A 21,303-nucleotide genomic window follows, 5' to 3' on the forward strand; every position below is an offset into this window, starting at 1 on the left:
TCTACTTTTTATTTTCTAAAGTTATGTGAAGGAAGAACACATTACCTTTCATCCATTCAAGGACAATAACTATGTACCAATCCAGGTTTCTGGACTGGTGGATCGGTAAGAACGTCGGACTGGATACCTTGCATTATTTAATCTGCCTCTTTGCGTTCTAGGATCAAATACCTCTATGACTTGTGAAAGCAGATTGAATTCATCGTCTGATTTAACACAACAGATTGGTTCCTTGGTTAACTTTAGCGGAATCTACTCTTTCGTAAGCATTCGGATTAGTTCACTGATTTGGCGATACCTCCATCCTTCACTTCCACAAATCACAGAAGCCCTGAGAATGGCTAATGGGCATTGCCTTTTCTTCTGATACGAAGGTGTTATTTGTTATGATGTATCAGACTCAGAATTGCAAACATTTGAACTTAGTGGATGGACAAAGTCTTTGCGTCCTTCAGTAATAAACATTTGAGCTGCCTTCTAACTGAATGAATTTAGGCCTCTTCCGTCGAGCATGTGTATTTTACTGGATAAGAAAAGTTCCGAAAATGTACTTTCATCATTATCATCGCCATCATCATCATCATCATCATCATCATCATCATCATCCTCATCATCATCATCATCATCACCACCACCACCACCACCACCATCATCATCATCATCATCATCATCATCATCATCATCATCATCATCATCATCATCAGGTCGAGCTTGCTTCCCAACCACATGGTTCTGAGCTCAGTCCCACTGCACGGAATCTTGCAAAAGTGTCTTCTACCATAGCCTATTGCCATGGGCCGACCGATGCCTTGTGAGTGGATTTAGTAGACAGAAACTGAAAGAAGCTCGTCGGGTATATATATGTGTGTGTGTGTGAGTGTGCGTGTGTATGTGTGTGTGTGTGAGTGTGTGTGTGTGAGTGTGCGTGTGTGTGTGTGTATGTGAGTGTGTGTGTGTGAGTGTGCGTGTGTGTGTGTGAGTGTGTGTGAGTGTGCGTGTGTTTGTGTGTGTGTGTGTGTGAGTGTGTGTGTCTTTGTGGCTGTGTTTGTCCCCCACCCGACCACTTGACAACCGGTGGTGGCGTGTTTACGTCCCCGTAATATAGCGGTTCGGCAAAAGAGACCGATCGAATAAGTATCAGGCTTAAAAAAAAGTATTGGGTTCGATTCATTCAAGGTGATGCCCCAACATGGTCGCAATCTAACGACTGAAGGAAATAGAAGATAAAAGGTAAAATACTCAGCCCTTTGCCTAACATGTGTATCACACACGACAAGCAAAGGGGTGAAAAAACAAAAGAAATTTAAACAATTGTTTATACTTACCATGTCGATTTCGCTTACATAGGGGTAGTACCCTGAAACGGCATTGACACTGGACATTAACTCTAAGACCTTAATCTCGGTGCTAAAATCGCTGATGTTGACCAACTTCTCAATACAAAGGCTAATTATCTGTTTGGTAACAAACAAACAAAAATGACAATAACAGCAACAACAACAACAGCAACGACAACAATAATAATAATGATAATGATAATAGTAATAATAATAATGATGCCCTGATGCAGTACCAGGCAGTGGCTCTCATGGCTTTTGATATTAACTGATTGGAAGTATTATCATGTACATTGTTTCGTCCTACAAAACCACTACAGTTAGACTGGCAAAGTATATTGAAACATCTAACGAGTGGATGCTAAAACTCGTTGAAAACCATGAAAGACGTAAAAAGCTTCAATCTGTTATGAAGGAGAGCAAAAGATTTTCAAGTGAGTTTATGCATACTACCCCAGTTGAACAGCATAATGGAAGTTCAGCAATTGTAGTTGCAAAGAAGGTGAAATCAACAGTAAAGCAAAATGAGTTTGAACAATTGTATGATAAGGTGGGAACAAAAAACTTCTGCATGGCAACTATGTGATCCGTAGCAAACAAGCTGATGTAAACCAGAAGTATACCCATCAGTGGCTACGGAGCTCAGGGCTAAAGGCAGAGAGTCAAGGCTTTATTTTGGCTGCCCAAGATCAGAGCTTATTGACCCGGAACTATCAAGCCAATGTGATGAAAAATGGTGTAGACCCAAAGTGCTGATACTGCAACGATGGGATAGAAACAGTGGACCCCCTAATCTCTGGATGTAAGGTTTTAGCACCTGTAGGGTACAAATCAAGAGATGACAGAGTTAGTCAATATCTACACTGGATAATGTGTCAGCATTATAAAATCAAAACTGCTGACAAACGGTACAAGCATCATCCTGCGGGAGAAAATGTGACTATTCTTTGGGACTTCCTTGTATTTACAGACCGGACCATCAAAGCAAATAAACCAGATATTGTTGTGAAAGACCAAAACAATTAAGTATGTTTATTGATTGACATGCGCATACTCTGTGGCCATAATATCTCGGCAAAAGAATTTGATAAGCTCAGAAAATATAAAGATTTGCTAATCGAAATCGAAAAGATGTGGTATCTCAAGCCGGTTACAATACCAGTGATTGTGGGAGCACTTGGAATGATCAAAAAAGGAACTGAAAATTATTTCAGAATGATCCCTGGCTTACCATCCATGCAGGAAGCACAAAAGATTGTCTTAACTGGTACGTCACACGTATTGAGAAGAGCATTGTCACTGTGAATTTTCTCCCCCTTTATTTTATTTGTTTACTTTTTTATTTTTCATTTTTCATTGTTAGTGAATGCTGTAAGCTCGCACAACGCGAATACAGAAGGAGACACGACAATGTGGTCAGATATGCCTACTGGCTGTTGTGCGGTAAAGCAAACCTCGAAAGAGCCGAACTATGATATGAACACAAGTCAGAGAGAATAATGGAAAACGAACATTATAAAATACTCTGGGATTTTAACATACAATGCGACCAAGACATAGAGGCGAGACGGCCAGATATCGTGATTATCCATAAAGATGAAAAAGAAGGAAAGTTAATAGATGTTGCAATACCAGGCGATTCGTGGGTGAAATGTAAGGAAACAGAAAAGTGCGAGAAATAGTAGCCACTGAGGGACGAGATAGGAAAGTTATGGGACACGAGAAAAGTAATGGTGATACCGGTGGTAACTGGAGCATTAGGAGAAGTTTCCAAGAGCTTTTAAAAACATATTAAGAATATTAAAGTTGCTGTCAGGCTCGAAGTGATCTAGAAGATAACATTGTTGGGTACAGTGGTGGTGGTGAGGATGAGGAGGAGGAGGAGGAGGAGGTAGAGGAGGAGGAGGAGGTAGAGGAGGAGGAGGAGGAGGTAGAGGAGGTGGTGGTGAAGGTGGAGGTGGAGAAGGTGGAGGTGAAAGAAGAAGAAGAAGAAGAAGAAGAAGAAGAAGAAGAAGAAGAAGAAGAAGAAGAAGAAGAAGAAGAAGCGAAATAAGAACTTACGGGAGTGAAGATTCTTATTTTTTCTTCGCTATCGTCGTTGGAAATTTTAAACATCATCTCCTCAAAAGTTTCAGGGTCTTTTTTGCCGGCATCATAGTCAATAAACCTACCGTCTACCATTTTCCTGGCATCGTATCCTAATTTCTGTAGAATACTTTTGATCGACTGAGATTTTCATAGAAAACAGAAAGAAAGAATCAAAACAATAGAAAGAAATTCGTTTGCGATCGCTCTCTCTTTATCTATGTGTGTATGTATGTAGGTAGGTGTGCGTGTATGTATGTACATATGTGTGTATGTATGTGTGCATGTATGTATGTACATATGTAGATATGTACGTACGTACGTATGTATTTATGTTTGTACATATATATATATATATATATATATATATATATATATATATATATATATATATATCCTTTTACTCTTTTACTTGTTTCAGTCATTTGACTGTGGTCATGCTGGAGTACCGCCTTTAGTCGAGCAAATCGACCCCAGGACTTATTCTTTGTAAGCCCAGTACTTATTATATTGGTCTCTTTTACCGAACCGCTAAGTTACGGGGACTTAAACACACCAGCGTCGGTTGTCAAGCGATGTTGGAGGGACAAACATAGACACACACACACACACACACACACACATATATACATATATACGACGGGTTTATTTCAGTTTCCGTCTACCAAATCCACTCACAAAGCTTTGGTCGGCCTGAGGCTATAGGCTATAGTAGAAGACACTTGCCCAAGGTGTCACTCAGGGGGACTGAACCCGGAACCATGTGGGTCGTAAGCAAGCTACTTACCACACAGCCACTCCTACGCCTATCCACACAATATATATATATATATATATATATATATATATATATATATATATATATATATATATATATATATATATATATATATATATATATATATATATATATATATGTATATATGTGTATACATACATACATACGTACATACATACATATTCATATATATATATATATATATATATATATATATGCATTTCATATTCGAGGCTCCGAAGAAGATATAGGGTGTTATTCAGGCGCCCAACTATTTGTTTACTGCATCTTATAGCAGAAACAGCTGTAAGCTAATGAAGTTCATAAGATAATCAATTTTACCTTGGTCATCTCATTTTTTGATTACCGCTCCGTACTAGTCTAACACTTCGTTCTGAAGTATATGTATATTAAGTTCTACACCAGGATATTAGTCTCGCAATGCCTCAGCCTGCTCGTGAAATTAACGTGCAAGTGGCTGAGCACTCCACAGACGCGTGTACCCTTAACGTAGTTCTCGGGGATATTCAGCGTGACACAGTGTGACAAGGCTGACCCCTTTGAATTACAGGCACAACAGAAACAGGAAGTAAGAGTGAGAGAAAGTTGTGGTGAAAGAGTACAGCTGGGTTCGCCACCATCCCCTGCTGGAGCCTCGTGGAGCTTTAGGTCTTTTCGCTCAATAAACACTCACAACGCCCGGTCTGGGAATCGAAACAGCGATCCTATGACCGCGAGTCCGCTGCCCTAACCACTGGGCCATTGCGCCTCCACACATATATATATATATACACACACACACATACACACACATACATATTTATACGTATATACTTGTATTTGTGTGCGTGAGTGTGTGCGTGCATGGAGAGGGAGGGGAAAGGAAAAAGCGGAAGAGTGAAAAAGAGGAATTAAACAGGGAAAATTAAAGTACTTGGACAATGATAACTCATATACTCACGTTTATACATGCATTCATGTGTACAGGCATACATGTATGCATATACATATATGTGCCTATATGTATATACATATGTGTGTGTGTGTGTGTGTGTGTGTGTGTGTATGTGTGTGTGTGTGTGCATCTGTGCGCGTGTGAGCAGGAAACAGAATATGTTAAATGTTATTACACGTTTCAAGAGAGTGCGATCGACGTAGATGCATGATTAATACATTACACATTAAATTCAAAGAATCAACAATCAATTCCATGGTTAATTGCACATATACTTACACATCTACAACTAGTTGTTCTCTGAATATCAACGGAAAAACGCTGCAGGTTTCATTCGCGAGTAAAGAGCAAAACAAATTGATCAGATCAACAGGAACCCTCGACGTCGTAAGCGACGGAGTGCGAACACATTACTGCCTCGAGTCATAGGACGTTACGCGACCGAGATCAGGACATTCCTTCCAAACGAAACTCCAGTCTGTTACAGGGTTATTCTGAATGGACTGGTGCAATGAAAAATGAAGTGTTTTTGCTTAAGAGTGCAACACACCGTCCGGTCCGGCAGTCGAAGCCATGATCTTGTGATCGTGCAACACTCTAACCAAGCCGCGTGTTTGTTCCTTGAGAGGTTGATGGAATAAAGGGCAACGGGAAGGAAAATCTAAGATTCTTTTGTTACAGATGTAGAAAGCATCCCTTCTTCAAAATATTGATTTCAAATTTTGGCACAAGGCAGGTAAGTTCGAAGGAGGGAGTAAGTCGATTATATCAACCCCAGTACACAACTTGGTACTCATTATATCGACCCCGAAAGGATGAAAGACAAAGTCAACCTCGGCGGAATTTGAATTCAGAACGTAAAAACGGTCGAAGTGCCACTAAGATTTTGCCCAGCGTGTTAATGATTCTGCCAGCTCGCCACATTAATCCCTTCTTCAAAATATCATGACATTATAACACCCGAGACCTAGCATGAATGCATGCAACAGAATGGTCTCCCTTAAAAGTACCAGGGAACACATCCCGCCACCTCTAAAATATACTACAGCGGAAAACGATGCCAATTTACAATAAAGTAGGGTTGGTTGTTCGTGATAATAATGATGGTAGAGGTGGAGACGGCGGCGGTTATGATTGTTGTCGTGGTGGTGGTGATGGTGGTGGTGGTGGTGATGGTGGTGGTGGCAATGGTAGTATTGGTAGCTCAGTTGCTGCTGCCGATAACATCAGGTATAGTGCAGAGGTGGATGATGCTAGCTGTTTATTATCTGCTACTAATGTAAATAAATTTGAAGCAACATTAACTTTTTCTTTCATACAGGAATTTATATGCACCGACCAAACCTCGTTCTGCTTCTAAACACCAAATCGTGTGTAAGTATGAGCTACAGCTGTCGTATATGAAGTAATAAACTATCCTATGTCCAAACAGGCCATTAACCCTTGTTGTCACGAAACAATATACAAGCTTTCTGCCCCGCTCACGATTGGAATATTGCTATCCTATAATGATGAAAAAGTTGCACTCTGCATGAACTTCTGCTATCGTATATTAAGAAATAAATTGTTTCACCGGAGAATGGACAACTATTGTTACATATGAAGCAACCTACCACCCTCCATTCCACCCGAACATATTCTATTGCTCCGTTCATTAAATCAATTCTTACACATACATATATACGTACGGACAGGCGCACGCACACACACACACACGCACGCACGCACGCACGCACGCACGCACGCACGCACACACACACACACACACACACACACACACACACACACATCTATCATATATATGCATATTATGTATATACACATGATTCAAGTATCTGTCTATCTATCTATCGATCTATCGATCTATCTCTCTATCTATATATTTCTCCCCTCTCTCTCTCCCCCTCTCTCTCTCCCCCTCTCTCTCTCCCCCTCTCTCTCTCCCCCTCTCTCTCTCCCCCCTCTCTCTCTCGCTCTCTCTCTATATATATGTATGTATAATATACATTAGATTATATATATCCATACAGAGTGAGAGTGAGAGTATATATATACATATATACATACAGAAGGGGGCGAGATAAAAAGAGATTTTCTCTAGCTGTATAAACAATATGAATAGGAGAGAATGTGTAGTTTTAACCCCATAACCTCATCGAAGCTGAATGAGATTCAAATAGATGGAAGTCGCAAAACTTCTGAGCCAATGCAATACAAAAACTATGAGATATGAATCGCTATTTCAACCTCCATTACTAATTCTGTTAAGTATATTTAGAAGGCTATCTATCCATATGACAGATCTGTGTATACAGAGCAACCGTTCAGTCATCGAATCTTAGCTCGTTTCTGTTTTTGTCACTCTTTCTTAAGTGAACAGCAAATTTAGGGGTTATTAGTGATAGAGTTGTAGCGTTCACATCAACTAACTTATAATCTTGCTCCTACAATATTAACCAAGCGATGGTGCAAGTCTAAAGCTGACATCCCACAAGTAAGCCACCTGAATGCATTACTAATCTTATTTAATACGGTATCTATCGTTTTCTCTCTATTCCTCACAAAAATGTACATATATACGCACACGCTCTCGTCCACCTGCACTCTCTTCTCTTCAAGCTATTACTTCTGCGTGGCGTTTATAAATAGTTCTCGTCTTATATAAGCATAGTCCTGTTGTTGTTGTTGTCTCTGGCCACTATGCTACTTGGGTTTTGGTATACCCCGGCCAGTTAATGACTCCCTTGACCCTCTACAAAATTCTAGTGTATTATACAACTTCTACCTACCCATGTAGTATATTTGTATGGTTGGTATATTTGTAGTCAACTCAGTTACGATGTATAATTATCAAAAATAGCATCCATTGTTTTGCAGAGCGTAGTTTCGATCAACGAACCTCTAGGTTATGGACCCAACACGTTTCCATTACCTCACTTCGCTCAACGCGTGATTATGCAAATATATAAGGTATTATTTCATATATAGTCTGTTCCAGGTTATATTATTTCTATTATATCATCCATAGTATGTTAAATATTTCTTACTCATTTCTATGCATTGTACTGTCAGATGAATGAAATATAATGCCTACACAATACATGCTGCAGCACTGTTATGTTAATTTACTTACTGAAAGACAACATTTCCGTCTGTTGATACTCCGAAAGTTACATTTGACAAATCACAATCATAGACTTCTATGTTGCAAATGTCTGTGGACGTCTCTTTATTTGCCATTTCCCAATCACTCAGAAACAAATCAATTCTTTAAATGTTTCCTCAGTGCAACATAGCAATCGAGCTTGCTTGTAAATGAATTAACCGAATATTTTGAACGGAATAGTGTGGGTTGTAGTAAAACAAAACACTCATCTGTCTTTTTTTTCTCTTGCAAATATTTCTTAAATTGCGTCTAATTATTTCTGGTTATTTTGAACGCCGCGAGGTGGCAGAGTCATTAGCACGCCGGACAAAATGCTTAGCGGCACTTCGTCCATCTTTATGTTCTGAGTTCAAATTCCGCTGAGGTTGACTTTGCCTTTCATTCCTTACAGGGTCGATGAAATAAGTACCGGTCAAGCACTTCGGTCAATAGAATCGACTAGGCCTATTCCCACAAAATTTCAAACCTTGTGCCTATTATATTTGGATACTGTGAAGGCAGCAAGGTGGCAGAAACGTTAGCACGCCGGGCGAAATGCTTAGCGGTATTTCGTCTGCCGTTACGTCCTGAGTTCAAATTCTGCCGAGGTCGACTTTGCCTTTCATCCTTTCGGGGTCGATAAATCAAGTACCAGTAACGCACTGGGGTCGATATAATCGACTTAACCCCTTTGTCTGTCCTTGTTTGTCCCCTCTATGTTTCGCCCCTTGTGGGCAATAAAGAAATAAGAATCGTTAGAACACCGGACAAAATGCTTAGAGGCAATTCTGAGTTCAAATTCCGCCGAAGTCGACTTTGCCTTTGATTCTTTTCAGGGTCGATGAAATAAGTATCAGTCAGCACTGGGGGTTGATTACATCGACCATCTCCCACAAAGTTTTTGGCCTTGTGCCTATAGAAGAAAATTTATTATTCCTGTTTCTTGTAATACTGTATGTGTTTTTATTCTACTTTTATTTTTATCCCTTTTTCTGTTTAAAATTATTATTTACCATAAAACGATTCTACTATATTTAACTTCTTAGCAGATATACGTATGAGTTACCTGACTATGAATGTAGTTTGTAATTTAGATAATTTCTGTGTAAACATTTTGACGGTGCTTGCAATTTCCATTAATGATATACCCATTAATGAATGGAACGAACGGCTTTATGAATATCTCAATGAGACCAGTGGGATCCGGCAAATACGGGTGAAACTGAACTCATCTTTGACACTGTAAACAATCGAACCATTTTGTAGCCTTCAGAGGAAGTTATTTATTTAATCATTTATTCATTTATTTTATATTGCAACCCGTGAACAATAAATAGCATCGTTAGTTAGTCACCGGCTCACGTCATCTCTGATAGCTAAAGTGACAAAATTGCGTCTTTAACTCGAGGCAAAACAAATATCCAAGGTACTTTATTCGTAAATGCACCAGCTTTCGGCTTTCTCGTCGATTGTGATACACTTCCTCGAATTACATAAGTGAAAGCTACACACACACACACACACACACACACACACACACACACACACACACACACACACACTCATATAAGTGCAGACGTGGCTGTGTAGTTAAGAAGCTCGCTTTGCAACCGCGTGGTTTCGGGTTCTGTCCCACTCTGAGACATCTTGGAAAAGTATCTTTTTTTCTGCAGCCCAGGACCGACGTTGGGAGTGAATTTAACAGACGGAAACTGTATGATAGCCCATCGTTTGTGTGTGTGTGTGTGTGTGTGTGTGTGTGTGTGTGTGTGTGTGTGTGTGTGTGTGTGTGTGTGTGTATGTGTGTGTGTATGTGTGTGTGTGTATGAGTGTGTATCTGTGTTTGTTCTGCCACCGCTTGACAACTGGTGTTGGTTTGGTTACGTCTCCGTAAGCTAGCAGTTCGGCAAAGGATCCCGATCGAAATAAGTACCAGACCTAAATATTAGCACTGGGGAGTCCTTTTTTTTTCGACTAAACACTTCAAGGCGGTGCCCCAGTATAGCCGCAGTCCAATGACTGAAACAAGTAAACCTTGTTAGAAGCTTGCTTCACAACCATTTGGTTCCAAGTTCAGTCCCACTGAGTGGCACCTTGGGCAAGTGTGTTCTACTATAGCCTCGGGCCGACCAAAGCCTTGTGAGTAGATTTGGCAGATGGAAACTGAAAGAAGCCCGTCGTATTTATTCATTAATTAATCAACATATTAACCAACAACTGTTTCATTTCTCGAATAAGATTAAAATTACAAAGCATGTATAAAAATATACTTTCACATTTTAAATACCTTATAAGGAAAATCGTCAGAGTTTTCAGAGGACAATAAGGATTACGCGCATGCGTGCTTATAGCTGGTACTATTGTGGTCACGTGATCCTAGTTTGAGCCTGATCGCTCCATTTTTCTTTTTGGCCTTACAGCGTAAGCATGGCTGCTTCGCTAGCAATGTGGACCAAAAAAGAACAAAGAGCAATGATCCGATTTCTCTGATCGGAAGGTGTGTCAGGTGCTGGAAAAGGGGTGTACGATCAACAGTGCAAGAGACAGTGTTTTGCTGGTCAACAAACTGAAGCCGGCAGTTCGCACAAAACGCCGAAGTCTGTTGTTGAAGAAAGTTTCGTTATTGCATGACAATGCCCGTCCACACACAGCAACCAATTGTGCTAAAAGCTTCCGCTGAATTTCAGCATCTGTCACACCTTCAGACCAGAGAAATTGGATCACTGCTCTTAGTTCTTCTTTGGTGCACATTGCTAGTAGAGCAGTCCTTTCAAAGGAGAGTGGTTTTTTTGGTCAATGATATCTTCCTGGTGTCAAACTATCTAGAAATGTGATAGAATCCATATAATCTCAATACCGTGTGTGAAATAGATAATCTTTTCAATTGCGACGTTTCTTTTGTGGTTCAGTATATATATATATATATATATATATATTACAATTAAAAGGGTAAAGGATTATCAATTTATTAATTTATTAATAAATTAATAATTAATAATTTTTACCAAGCTCTTCGGTATGTAAACACCATTATCGGTGAAGAACTTATTTAAAAGTTCTTATACATTTATAAACATAATTAAGGGATCAGCAATAGTTGCTTCACCACATACCGAAGTTCAGAAATAGCAGCTAAAGTGCTGAAACTCCAACAGATAGCATTACTTGTAACTCACAAAGGCAAAACAAGAAGAAAAAACAACGAAACTAACCAGTCGTAGTTAATCATAGACGCGTTTCTGGCTTATAAAAGATAAACTCTTCATTTCCTCATCAGTATGATATTCCAGTTGCAAATTCGACGATGCTAGCAATTGTGCATGCATGACCGAGTGACATCATGCATCGGCACAACTTGAAACCATCTCCGAACCTACATAGGCCAGCCAGTTCATTAGGAAATGAAGAGTTTATCTCTTATAAGCCAGAAACGCGTCTATGATTAACTACGACTGGTTAGTTTCGTTGTTTTTTCTTCTTGTCTTGCCTTTGTGAGTTACAAGTAATGCTATCTGTTGGAGTTTCAGCACTTTAAGCTGCTATTTCTGAACTTCGGTATGTGGTGAAGCATCTATTGCTGATCCCTTAATTATGTATATATATATATATATATATATATATATATATATATATATATATATATATATATATATATATATATATATATATATATATATGCATGTATGTATGTATGTATGTATGTATGTATGTATGTGTATTTATATGTGTGTCTTTGTTTTTGTGTGTCGCCCCACCATCGCTTGACAACCGATGTTGGTGTGTTGGTTCGGCAAAATAGACCGATAGAATAAGAACTAGGCTTACAAAAAATAAGTCATGAGGTCGATTTCTTTCATTAAAACCCTTTAAGGCGGTGCTCTAGCATGGCCGCAGTCAAATGACTGAAACAAGTAAAAGAATAAAAGAATATATATATATATATGTTGTTGCGCTTTAGAGGTGTAATTTTCCCAATAAGACCTCACATGTGGTTGGATTGGACCGGCGAATAGATGGCTGCGAAGCGAACTTGTTAAGCAAAACAGTCATCCTTGCGCCTCTATACCCGAAACTTTGAAATGGAATGATTAATTTGAAAGCTAAGTGCCCTGGCTGCCAATACAACGCTGGGCTAGTAACAGAATACGAATCCGTAACCTTTGACCTTGTTGTCTATTATCATATCGATCATCCTCACACTTGATTGTAAATGTATCTCTTGTATTAATCAATTATATCTAGTTCATCTGATGTTTTCTTATTATATCTTTACTTTTATTAATTCTATCTCCCCCTTTCTCTTTCTCCCTCCCTCCCTCTCTGCTATATTACTCTGTTTCTGTAGTTTTTTCCCAGCATTTCTCTCACCAATCTCTCGCTATCAGTTCGTGTCTTTCTGTGGCTCTTATCAGTTCTATTGTGTTTCATTGTTTTCTCTACTATATCTACTTAATTTTTCAATGACTCTTATCCCTTCCTCTCCTCTCTGTCTCCGTTTGTCCCTCTCTCTCTTTCTTTCTCTCTCTCTCTCTCTCTCTCTCTATTCATATTTTGGTTAATTGTTTTACTCATACACACAAACGCCCACACTTACCCCTTCCCCAGTCTCTTGTGTTCTTTACCTTATCTGTTATACATATCTTTCAACGCCTGTCTCCACTTCGGCATCCTACGTCTCGTCCCCTCCCCTTTCTACATCATCATCATCAGCAGCAGCAGCAGCAGCATCAACATTAGCATCAACATCAACAACAACAACAACAACAACAACTACTACTACTACTACTACTACTACTACTACTACTACTACTACTACTACTACTACTACTACGACTACTACTGTTTTTTCCTTTTCGTGACTTTCGACTAAATTTATACTTTCTTTCAAAAGATTTCTACTAAAGTCATTTTTGTTTTTTTTTCTTTTCTTCTGTTTTTATGAATTCAAAAGAATTAAATAAATCTATAATACTCAGGCTTTCTCTTCGACAAAGTCTCCATATGTGATGGATTCACTTTTTTTTTCTTCCCGGTGTAATTATATGAGCGTAATCAAAATTCCAACCGGGAGGTGAGGTGGAGTTCAATTGTTAAAATAAATCCATCATTAGCCGTCCAATTTTTGAAAAACACAAAATTCCCATTAATTAATAATTAATAATTATATTTGCATGGAGCTGTGATGGGGATGACATTCGTCCAGTTGAACCCCCACCTCCACCTACCGGTTGTGACATAATAATTTGACTTACCATGCTAATTACAAAACTAGCCACGCTATTAATTTTGCTTAAATGCACGTAATGACTGTCTTGATCAGTATTTTCTGGTGCCAAGAAATTCAGCAAATAATCTTGGATAGCCTGAAGATCTTCATTGGCAATATTTGGTTTTTCCATCTGAAAAAAGAAAAAAAAATTCTGATTCATAAACCGGACCAGTATTAAAATGGCAGATTTTGATAGTTATGGCCAGTTCGACTCTTTAGAATTGACACACGCAAAGAAAGAAAATGTTTCTACTCATGAATCAAAACCAAATCACAAACTCAATAATCCGCCGGCTGAGTGATTGACTCAGTTGAACGGCTAAGGTACTCAACTCTGTGAAAGAAATTCAGGATTTTATAGTTGCATCCAGTTATAATGTTTGCACAAGAAAATAAGATTTAGCTACACAATACAAACACTGTAGTATAAGCATGATTTTGTATATCTTATAGCAGTCGTAAATTTCCTATATTAGCATATTCATGCGACTTAAGAAAGTAATGTATGTGTCATAAATGTAGTATGAAGGTTCTGAAATACAGAGTATTACACAAATAAATCATTACATGTAACAAGGATAGCAGCATTTAATAGTTTATGATCTTGAAAATGAAGTCTGAAGTCTTGTCAGAACATCTATGTAAGGCCACAGAGATGTTTAACTTGCTTGAGTGTCAGTGAACTGTATTTATCTTGGTTTATTTTCTCGAATATATATTAAAATAAGGGAAGATTAGTTTCCGAAACAGTGCAGTGTCTTACAATATATAATTTTGTCACTCTTTGTTCTCGATAATTACCACGTCCATATTAACTTTACGTTTCTATCTTCTGGCGGAGACAATAAAATAACTACCAGTAATATATTGATTCGATTCGATCAAGTATATATTTGATCATGTGAAAATTATCTATCTGATAATTTCTAAGATAAAATAAATCAATATATATTATATTATTAGTTGAGTAAATGTATACAGATATTAGAAGTCTTCAAATTTATTAACGTATCGTTTAATATCATTCAATTTTCCTATCCAAAATTAGAGGGTTTTTAAGTTATATGATGTTAGCTCTTGTGACTCCTTAATTTCTACTGTTGTATTATTTTTTCATATCGTCTGGCATGTTTCCGAAGCATATTTATTTTATTAAAATAATGTCTTTCATTTTGTATAAGTTTACTACTTGGTACGAATAGAAAAAGAACTCTAGAGGACAAAGTTTTCAGGAGGGAAAACATTTTCGAGGTAATTTTAAGATCAAAACTTACGAAAGTGGTTATTGAACTCATAAAGACCAAATGATCAAATTAATAGCAAAAACAAGAACAACAAAAACAACAACGATAATAATAATAATGATAATAATAATAATAACAACAACAACAACAACAACAGTAATAATAATAATAATAATAATAATAATAATAATAATAATAATAATAGTAATAATAATAATAATAATAGTCAAGACGAAGAGTGCGATTTTAGATGTTTTATTTTTTGAACAACATTTCGACAGTACGTCTGTCTTTGTCAAGTTCAAAACAAAAGGTGATTGAAAATTCAAAATTTCAGAAACCAAACGTAAACTATGAACGTGAGTAACCAGCGTCCATACGTTGATAGAATGACATCATCAGCTTTTGTCAGTTTTTTAATAAGCAGAAAGAAAGAAAAAGGAAGACGACAGAAAAAGAAAAGAAAAAGAGAGAAAGAAGAATATTCAATCAAACAGTTTTGTATAAATTTGATGATATTCTCCTGTCATCTTATTCATTCCTCCAGGGCGTGATGTCAATAACCCGCAAACATATTTCTCCTCATACATTCTGAGAAGTGAAAGTGGGGTACATTCAGGATATTTTTTGAGAATGTGCACTTTCAAATCTTCTTCAAAATTGCAGCCGCTTGAAACGAAATGTTCAGCAAGTTCTGTTGAACTACTGTTCTTGTGCCTGACGTCGAATCTGTGCCCATTAAACCTTTTGTTTAATTGTTCCGTTGTACAACCAACATAAATCAAGTTATGTTTCGTGCATTCTGCACCGTACACTAAATGGGAATCTTTGCAGGTTCCCCCTTCTGTATAAATCATAACATTTCTATTATGATTTTTGATGGTATTCACTTCACTCATGTTGTTGCACAATGAACAGGGCTTACCTCTCTTGCGGCTGTTCTTTAAGGTACAGCGTGTAGATACTCCAATGTTCGTTTTCTTGGAGTCAGATATAGAGGTCAATAATTCTTTTATGTTCTTATTCCGTCGAAAGGCTACAATGGGCGGCTGAGGAAATGTTTGTTTGAAACTGGGATATTTTTTCACCACATGTTGGTAACTTTCATGCAACACTTTTGAAATGCCAGCGAAACGTCGGTGCCAGTTAATCACTAAAGGAATTCTGTAATCTGTTGTATTTTGTTTGCTAAGATTAGGCGTGTAGGTTTTACTATCTTTGCTAATCTTAGCTATTTCACTTGCTATTTTCAATCACCTTTTGGTTTGAACTTGAGAAAGACAGACGTTCTGTCAAAATGTTGTTAAAAAAATAAAACATCTAAAATCGCACTCTTCGTCTTGACTATTTACCTTCGTGAAGAGTTACGTCAATCCTTTTTTTAAAAATATAATAATAATAATAATAATAATAATAATAATAATAATAATGGTTTCAAATTTTGCCACGAAGGCAGCAATTTTGTGGGAAGGAGATAAGTCGATTACATCGACCCCAATGTTTAAATGATACTTAATTTATCGACCCCGAAAGGATGAAAGGCAAAGTCGACCTCGGCGGAATTTGAACTCAGAACAGAAATCAGAACGTAAAGAAACGAAATGTCGCTAAGCATTTTGCCCGACGTTCCAACGATTCTGCCAGTTCGTCGCCTTTATAAAAATAATAATAATAATAATAATAATAATAATAATAATAATAATAATAATAATAATAATAATAATAATAATAATAATAATAATAACAATAATGATAATAATAATAATAATAATAATAATAATAATAATAATAATGGTGATAATGATGATGATGATAAGAATAATAATAGTAATAATGAAGATGATGATAATAATAATAATAATAATAATAATAATAATAATAATAATAATAATAATAATAATAATAATAGTAATAATAATTCTTTATTGGCCACCATGGCCGAACACAAAACATAGAGGACGATATACAGACGAGGGACAGTGAGGTTAAACGTGTAAACTCCCAACAAACACAACGATTAACAAAGATTAAATCAACAATATGCTTCCCCAAGAGGCGGGGTGTTCTACCGTAAGGTGATCAAAAACCTTGCACACTTTGGACCCTCGTGAAGGCACCCTCTCTTCTCTCTTCCATCCGGCCTACAGGCGCACACTTAGAGCAGGCCCATTCACACGAGCCATTCTTGCCACAGTCACCCACTTTTCAACGAACTTACTGGATGACAGTACCTACCTCTCCAGCCTCACTTTCCTTTTCAGGTGGAACCTGAAAAAGTCAATGAGGCCTTGGCCAAAGGGGAAGGTACCCGTCTTCAAAACTTTCAATCATGTCCACCACACAACTTCTTTTGCCATATCCACCAGACAGAGAAAAATTGCCCTCCCTTCCCGGTTAAAGGAAGGAGGTGGGGAGGTCTTCACAATGGACTCGGACGATAGCTAGATCTGTCCTACACGTGACAATAACTGTTCGATAAAGCTCCATATGTCAGCAACGTGCGGACACTGTACGAGAGCATGCAGAACGGTTTCATCGCTCCACATGCATCTCGGATAAGCCCGACTGACTGCATACCCGTACCCGTAGAGCTTATCTCGAACCGGCAGCACTCCACTGGTAGCATTGTCAGGCCAGGGATTTCTGGGAGTTATCCGTAGTTCGCGGTCCGACATTCAGGCGGTAGTATATGACGGATGCCCCTCGAAACTTCGAGCTTTAATAATAATAATAATAATAATAATAATAATGATAATGATAATGATAATGACAATGATGATGATGATTTTTGCCATAGGGGTGGCTTGGAGGAGAGGAACCTAGTGCATAATTGGCACTTATTTAATCGACCCTGAAAGGATGAAAGGCAAAGTCGATCTCGGCAGAATTTGAACTCAGAACGTAGCAGCAGATGGAATACCGCTAAGCATTTCGCTCAGCGTGCAAACGATTCTGCCAGCTCGCCGCCAATAATAATAACAACAACAACAACAACAACAATAATAATAATAATAATAATAATAATAATAATAATAATAATAATAATAATAATAATATTCTTCTTATTCTTCTTATTATTATTATTGTTGTTGTTATTATTATTATTATTATTATTTAAGCCAGGCAGTCTTTTTAATTACAATGTGCTGATAGTATAGCGTTGTTAGGGGCACAGGTTGCCTATATATCACAACCTGTGCCTTTAATATATATACAGGCAAAGGAAAGCCATATAAGAATTATTCTGCCAAAATGAAAGAAGGTACTTCCATAGTTACCTTCTCACCTCAATAACATTATCGTAGTAACATTAGCATCAATTTCCAATATTTCTCCCTTAACTTTCTTTCATTATTATGTATAGAAATAATTAAGCATTATTATATGGGAAACGTGTGAGAATCTTATAAAAAGAATGCAACTTACAGTGACTTCAAAAACCACAGATGCGAACGAAAAATACACATCGTATATTCTAACGGTAATTTTTGCTTTGTAGTCATTTTCTTCATCTCCCATCCCGAAGTACAAGTGGTCAGAGATCTCATCACCTGTAAAAAGAGCGAAATAATAATAACAACAACAACAACAACAATAATGGTTTCAAATTTTGCCACATACGCAGCAATTTTGAGGGAGAGGATAAGTAGATTGCATCGACCCCCAGTGTTCAACTAGGATATTTATTTTATCGGCCCCGAGAGGATGAAAGGCAAAGTCAACCTCGGCAGAATTTGAACTCAGAACGTAATGGCAGACGAAATACCACAAAGCATTTCGCCCAGCGTGCTAACGATTCTGCCAGCTCGCCGAATAATAATAATAATAATAATAATAATAATAATAATAATAATAATAATAATAATAATAATAATAATAACAACAACAACAACAACAACAACAACAACAACAACAACAACAACAACAACAACAACAACAACATGATGATGATGATGATGATGATGATTTTCAACTAGCAATAACCACGCTTCGGATAACCCTCATTGGCTATGGTACCGCCTCCGCGCAATAATAATAATAATAATAATAATAATAATAATAATAATAATAATAATAATAATAATAATAATAATAAATCGAAATCGGAGCATTTCAAGACGGTTACAATACCAGTGATTATAGGAGCACTTGGAATGATGAAAAAAGAACTGAAAATTATTGAAGAACAATCCCTGGCTTACCACCCATACAAGAATGGCAAAAGATCGTCTCATCTGGTACGTCACACGTACTGAGAAGTGCATTGTCACTGTGAATTTACTTTCCCTTTTCCCCTTTATTTTCTTTTTTCTCCTTTTACTCTCTGTCGCTCCTCCCCCTTTTCTCTATCACATGACTTTGTAAATGAACAATCTGGTGTGTTTATTGTAATGGCCTACTAATGTATGCAGTACGTTTCTGAGCCCTAAGTGTCAGGAAGACACCCGGCAAGAAATAGAAACGGAATTAAAAGATGATAATAATAATAATAATGAAAATAATAATAATAATAATAATAATAATAATAATAATAATAATAATAATAATAATAATAGTTTCAGATAATGGCAGAGGTGTGGCTGTGTAGTAAGAAGTTTGTTTCTCAACCACATGGTTCTGGTTTCAGTCCCCTTGTGTGGCATGTTGATCAAGTATCTTGTACTGTAGCCTCGTGCCAACTAAATCCTTGTGAGTGAATTCTGTAGATGGAAACTGAAAGAAGCCCGACGTCTATAGTCACATATGTGCGAGCATGTGTGTGTGTGTGTGTATGCATGTGTGCATGTATGTTTGTGTACGCGCATGCGTGCCGGGATGCAAAAAAGTAAGTATTGGAGTCGATTTGTTCGGCTAAAATTCTTCAAGGCGGTGCACCAGCATGGTGCAATCTAATTACTGGAATAAATAAAAAAAAATCGAAGAAAATGCGTCAATGAAGTCTGTAAAAAAGGCGAATAAATGCTCGCGTACGCGTGTGTAACAGAGAGAGAGAGAGAGAGAGAGAAAGTGAGAAGTGGGGTAAGAGGAAGAAAGTGATAAACACAAGAGTTGCTTACTTTTGTATGACAAGACCCATTCATGAGATCCACTTGAGAAGAGAATCATGTATTTCAACTCGGCATTTTTAACAGTCGCATTTGACGTAGACTGTTGGAAAAGACTAGAGCCATCGTCAAACCAACGGCTGCATTTCACTTGGAACAAAGTATCTAAAGCTTGTCCTGTTAATGGCGTCAATTCACATTCTCCGCCTGTTGGTGGAATTCCAGTCATAGCATCATAAGTTGCGTAAGCTACTTTGTCCAACCAAACAACTTTAATCGCAATTCTGTATTTTGTTGCTGGAGCTACATGATCGGAACTGAGAGTGATGGACGACGTAAAAAGACCTAGATTTAAAAGAAAGCAAAATAATATGTAAACTGTTAGGTTTGTGCAAATATGGTGTCTGTATTATTTTTCTTTCGTATTCTTAAAGCGTTTGTGCGTTGTTTACAACAGTTATACAGGGTGGCCCAAAATTCTTTTTGTCTAAAGAGTTAACTGTCTCTGCTTTTTTATTATTAGTTGTTTGTCAATAAACCACAGAACCACACAGCAGTTCAAAGAAAACAACAGAATAGAAATTTGAGGGCTTGCACCATCACAGAACATATTTGAGGAGGTGATAGATTTTCTGAACCTGAGAAAAATGTGAAAAATTTAAAATAATAAAACAGTAGCTAGTCTGTGCCTCGTGGGGCACTCACTCTGCAAAACTCTGACTAGACAGAGTTACAGGTGCAGCAAAAAGAAGTGGTGGGGAGGGTATACATTTAATCACCGAGTCTACTGAGAAGGCCACTAGATGGCTTTGACTAAAGAGAGCAGAGTAATAGTTTGTAGCTATAGCGGTGCAAGATCTGATGCAATTGACGTAATCCCCGGCTTGGTCAACTGGGCGAAAAGATCTGATGCTAAAAGAGACGAAATCCCCGAAGACTCCAGAAGCATCACTTATGATGCATCGAAAAAACATCTGTGATGTCTATCTTAGAAGAGAAATAATCTAGTCATTATCATTTTTAACCACGATTGATATTTGAGCCACCCTACATAAGGATACTTCTTTATCTAAAAAAAAAAAAAAAAAGGAGTTAGAGGCGGAAAGTCAGAACACTGAGCGAAATACCTTGCACCTCCTCTCTGTAGGTTTGGAGTTCAAGGGATTAGTTTTAACAAATATATTGGTTTAACGCTTAAAGAAAAATGAAAATGTCTTGAGAAGGTGAAGAATGAGAAAAAGTGGTTCGGAAGAAAAGAGTAAATGGAACTTCGCCGGTTTCAACGAGTAATATTCAATAATCGTCAATCGACTGAACAAGCTGTACACTGAATTAAGCTGGGTAACAAAGAAACATTTTTTGTCTGGTGTCTGGGAAAATTTCAACGAATTCTTAAATGATTTTGATTGCTAAATTCAAAAATAACTTCAGTTTTTCTCTGTCAG

The 21,303-nt window shown here is 37.5% G+C and overlaps 1 protein-coding gene and 1 non-coding gene across 2 annotated transcripts in view; both read right to left on the reverse strand.

Annotated features, from left to right (window-relative positions):
- LOC106879406 (uncharacterized) overlaps positions 1-21,303 on the reverse strand; it is a 148,356-nt gene that overhangs the window by 27,496 nt on the left and 99,557 nt on the right. Inside the window, exons 4-8 of the mRNA XM_089338240.1 lie at positions 19,871-20,203; positions 18,240-18,364; positions 13,553-13,699; positions 3,399-3,563; positions 1,326-1,454 (exon numbers count right to left, since the gene is read on the reverse strand). Coding sequence (XP_089194366.1) covers positions 1,326-1,454; positions 3,399-3,563; positions 13,553-13,699; positions 18,240-18,364; positions 19,871-20,203 — 899 coding nt within the window. The remainder of the gene's footprint in view (positions 1-1,325; positions 1,455-3,398; positions 3,564-13,552; positions 13,700-18,239; positions 18,365-19,870; positions 20,204-21,303) is intronic.
- On the reverse strand, positions 18,718-18,847 carry LOC128247140 (U4 spliceosomal RNA). The gene has a single exon (XR_008263557.1). It is a non-coding gene; the product is annotated as a U4 spliceosomal RNA (small nuclear RNA).

This window comes from Octopus bimaculoides, chromosome 2 (assembly GCF_046866305.1).
Source record: "Octopus bimaculoides isolate indiv1 chromosome 2, ASM4686630v1, whole genome shotgun sequence".
In the NCBI taxonomy this organism is placed as follows: domain Eukaryota; kingdom Metazoa; phylum Mollusca; class Cephalopoda; order Octopoda; family Octopodidae; genus Octopus; species Octopus bimaculoides.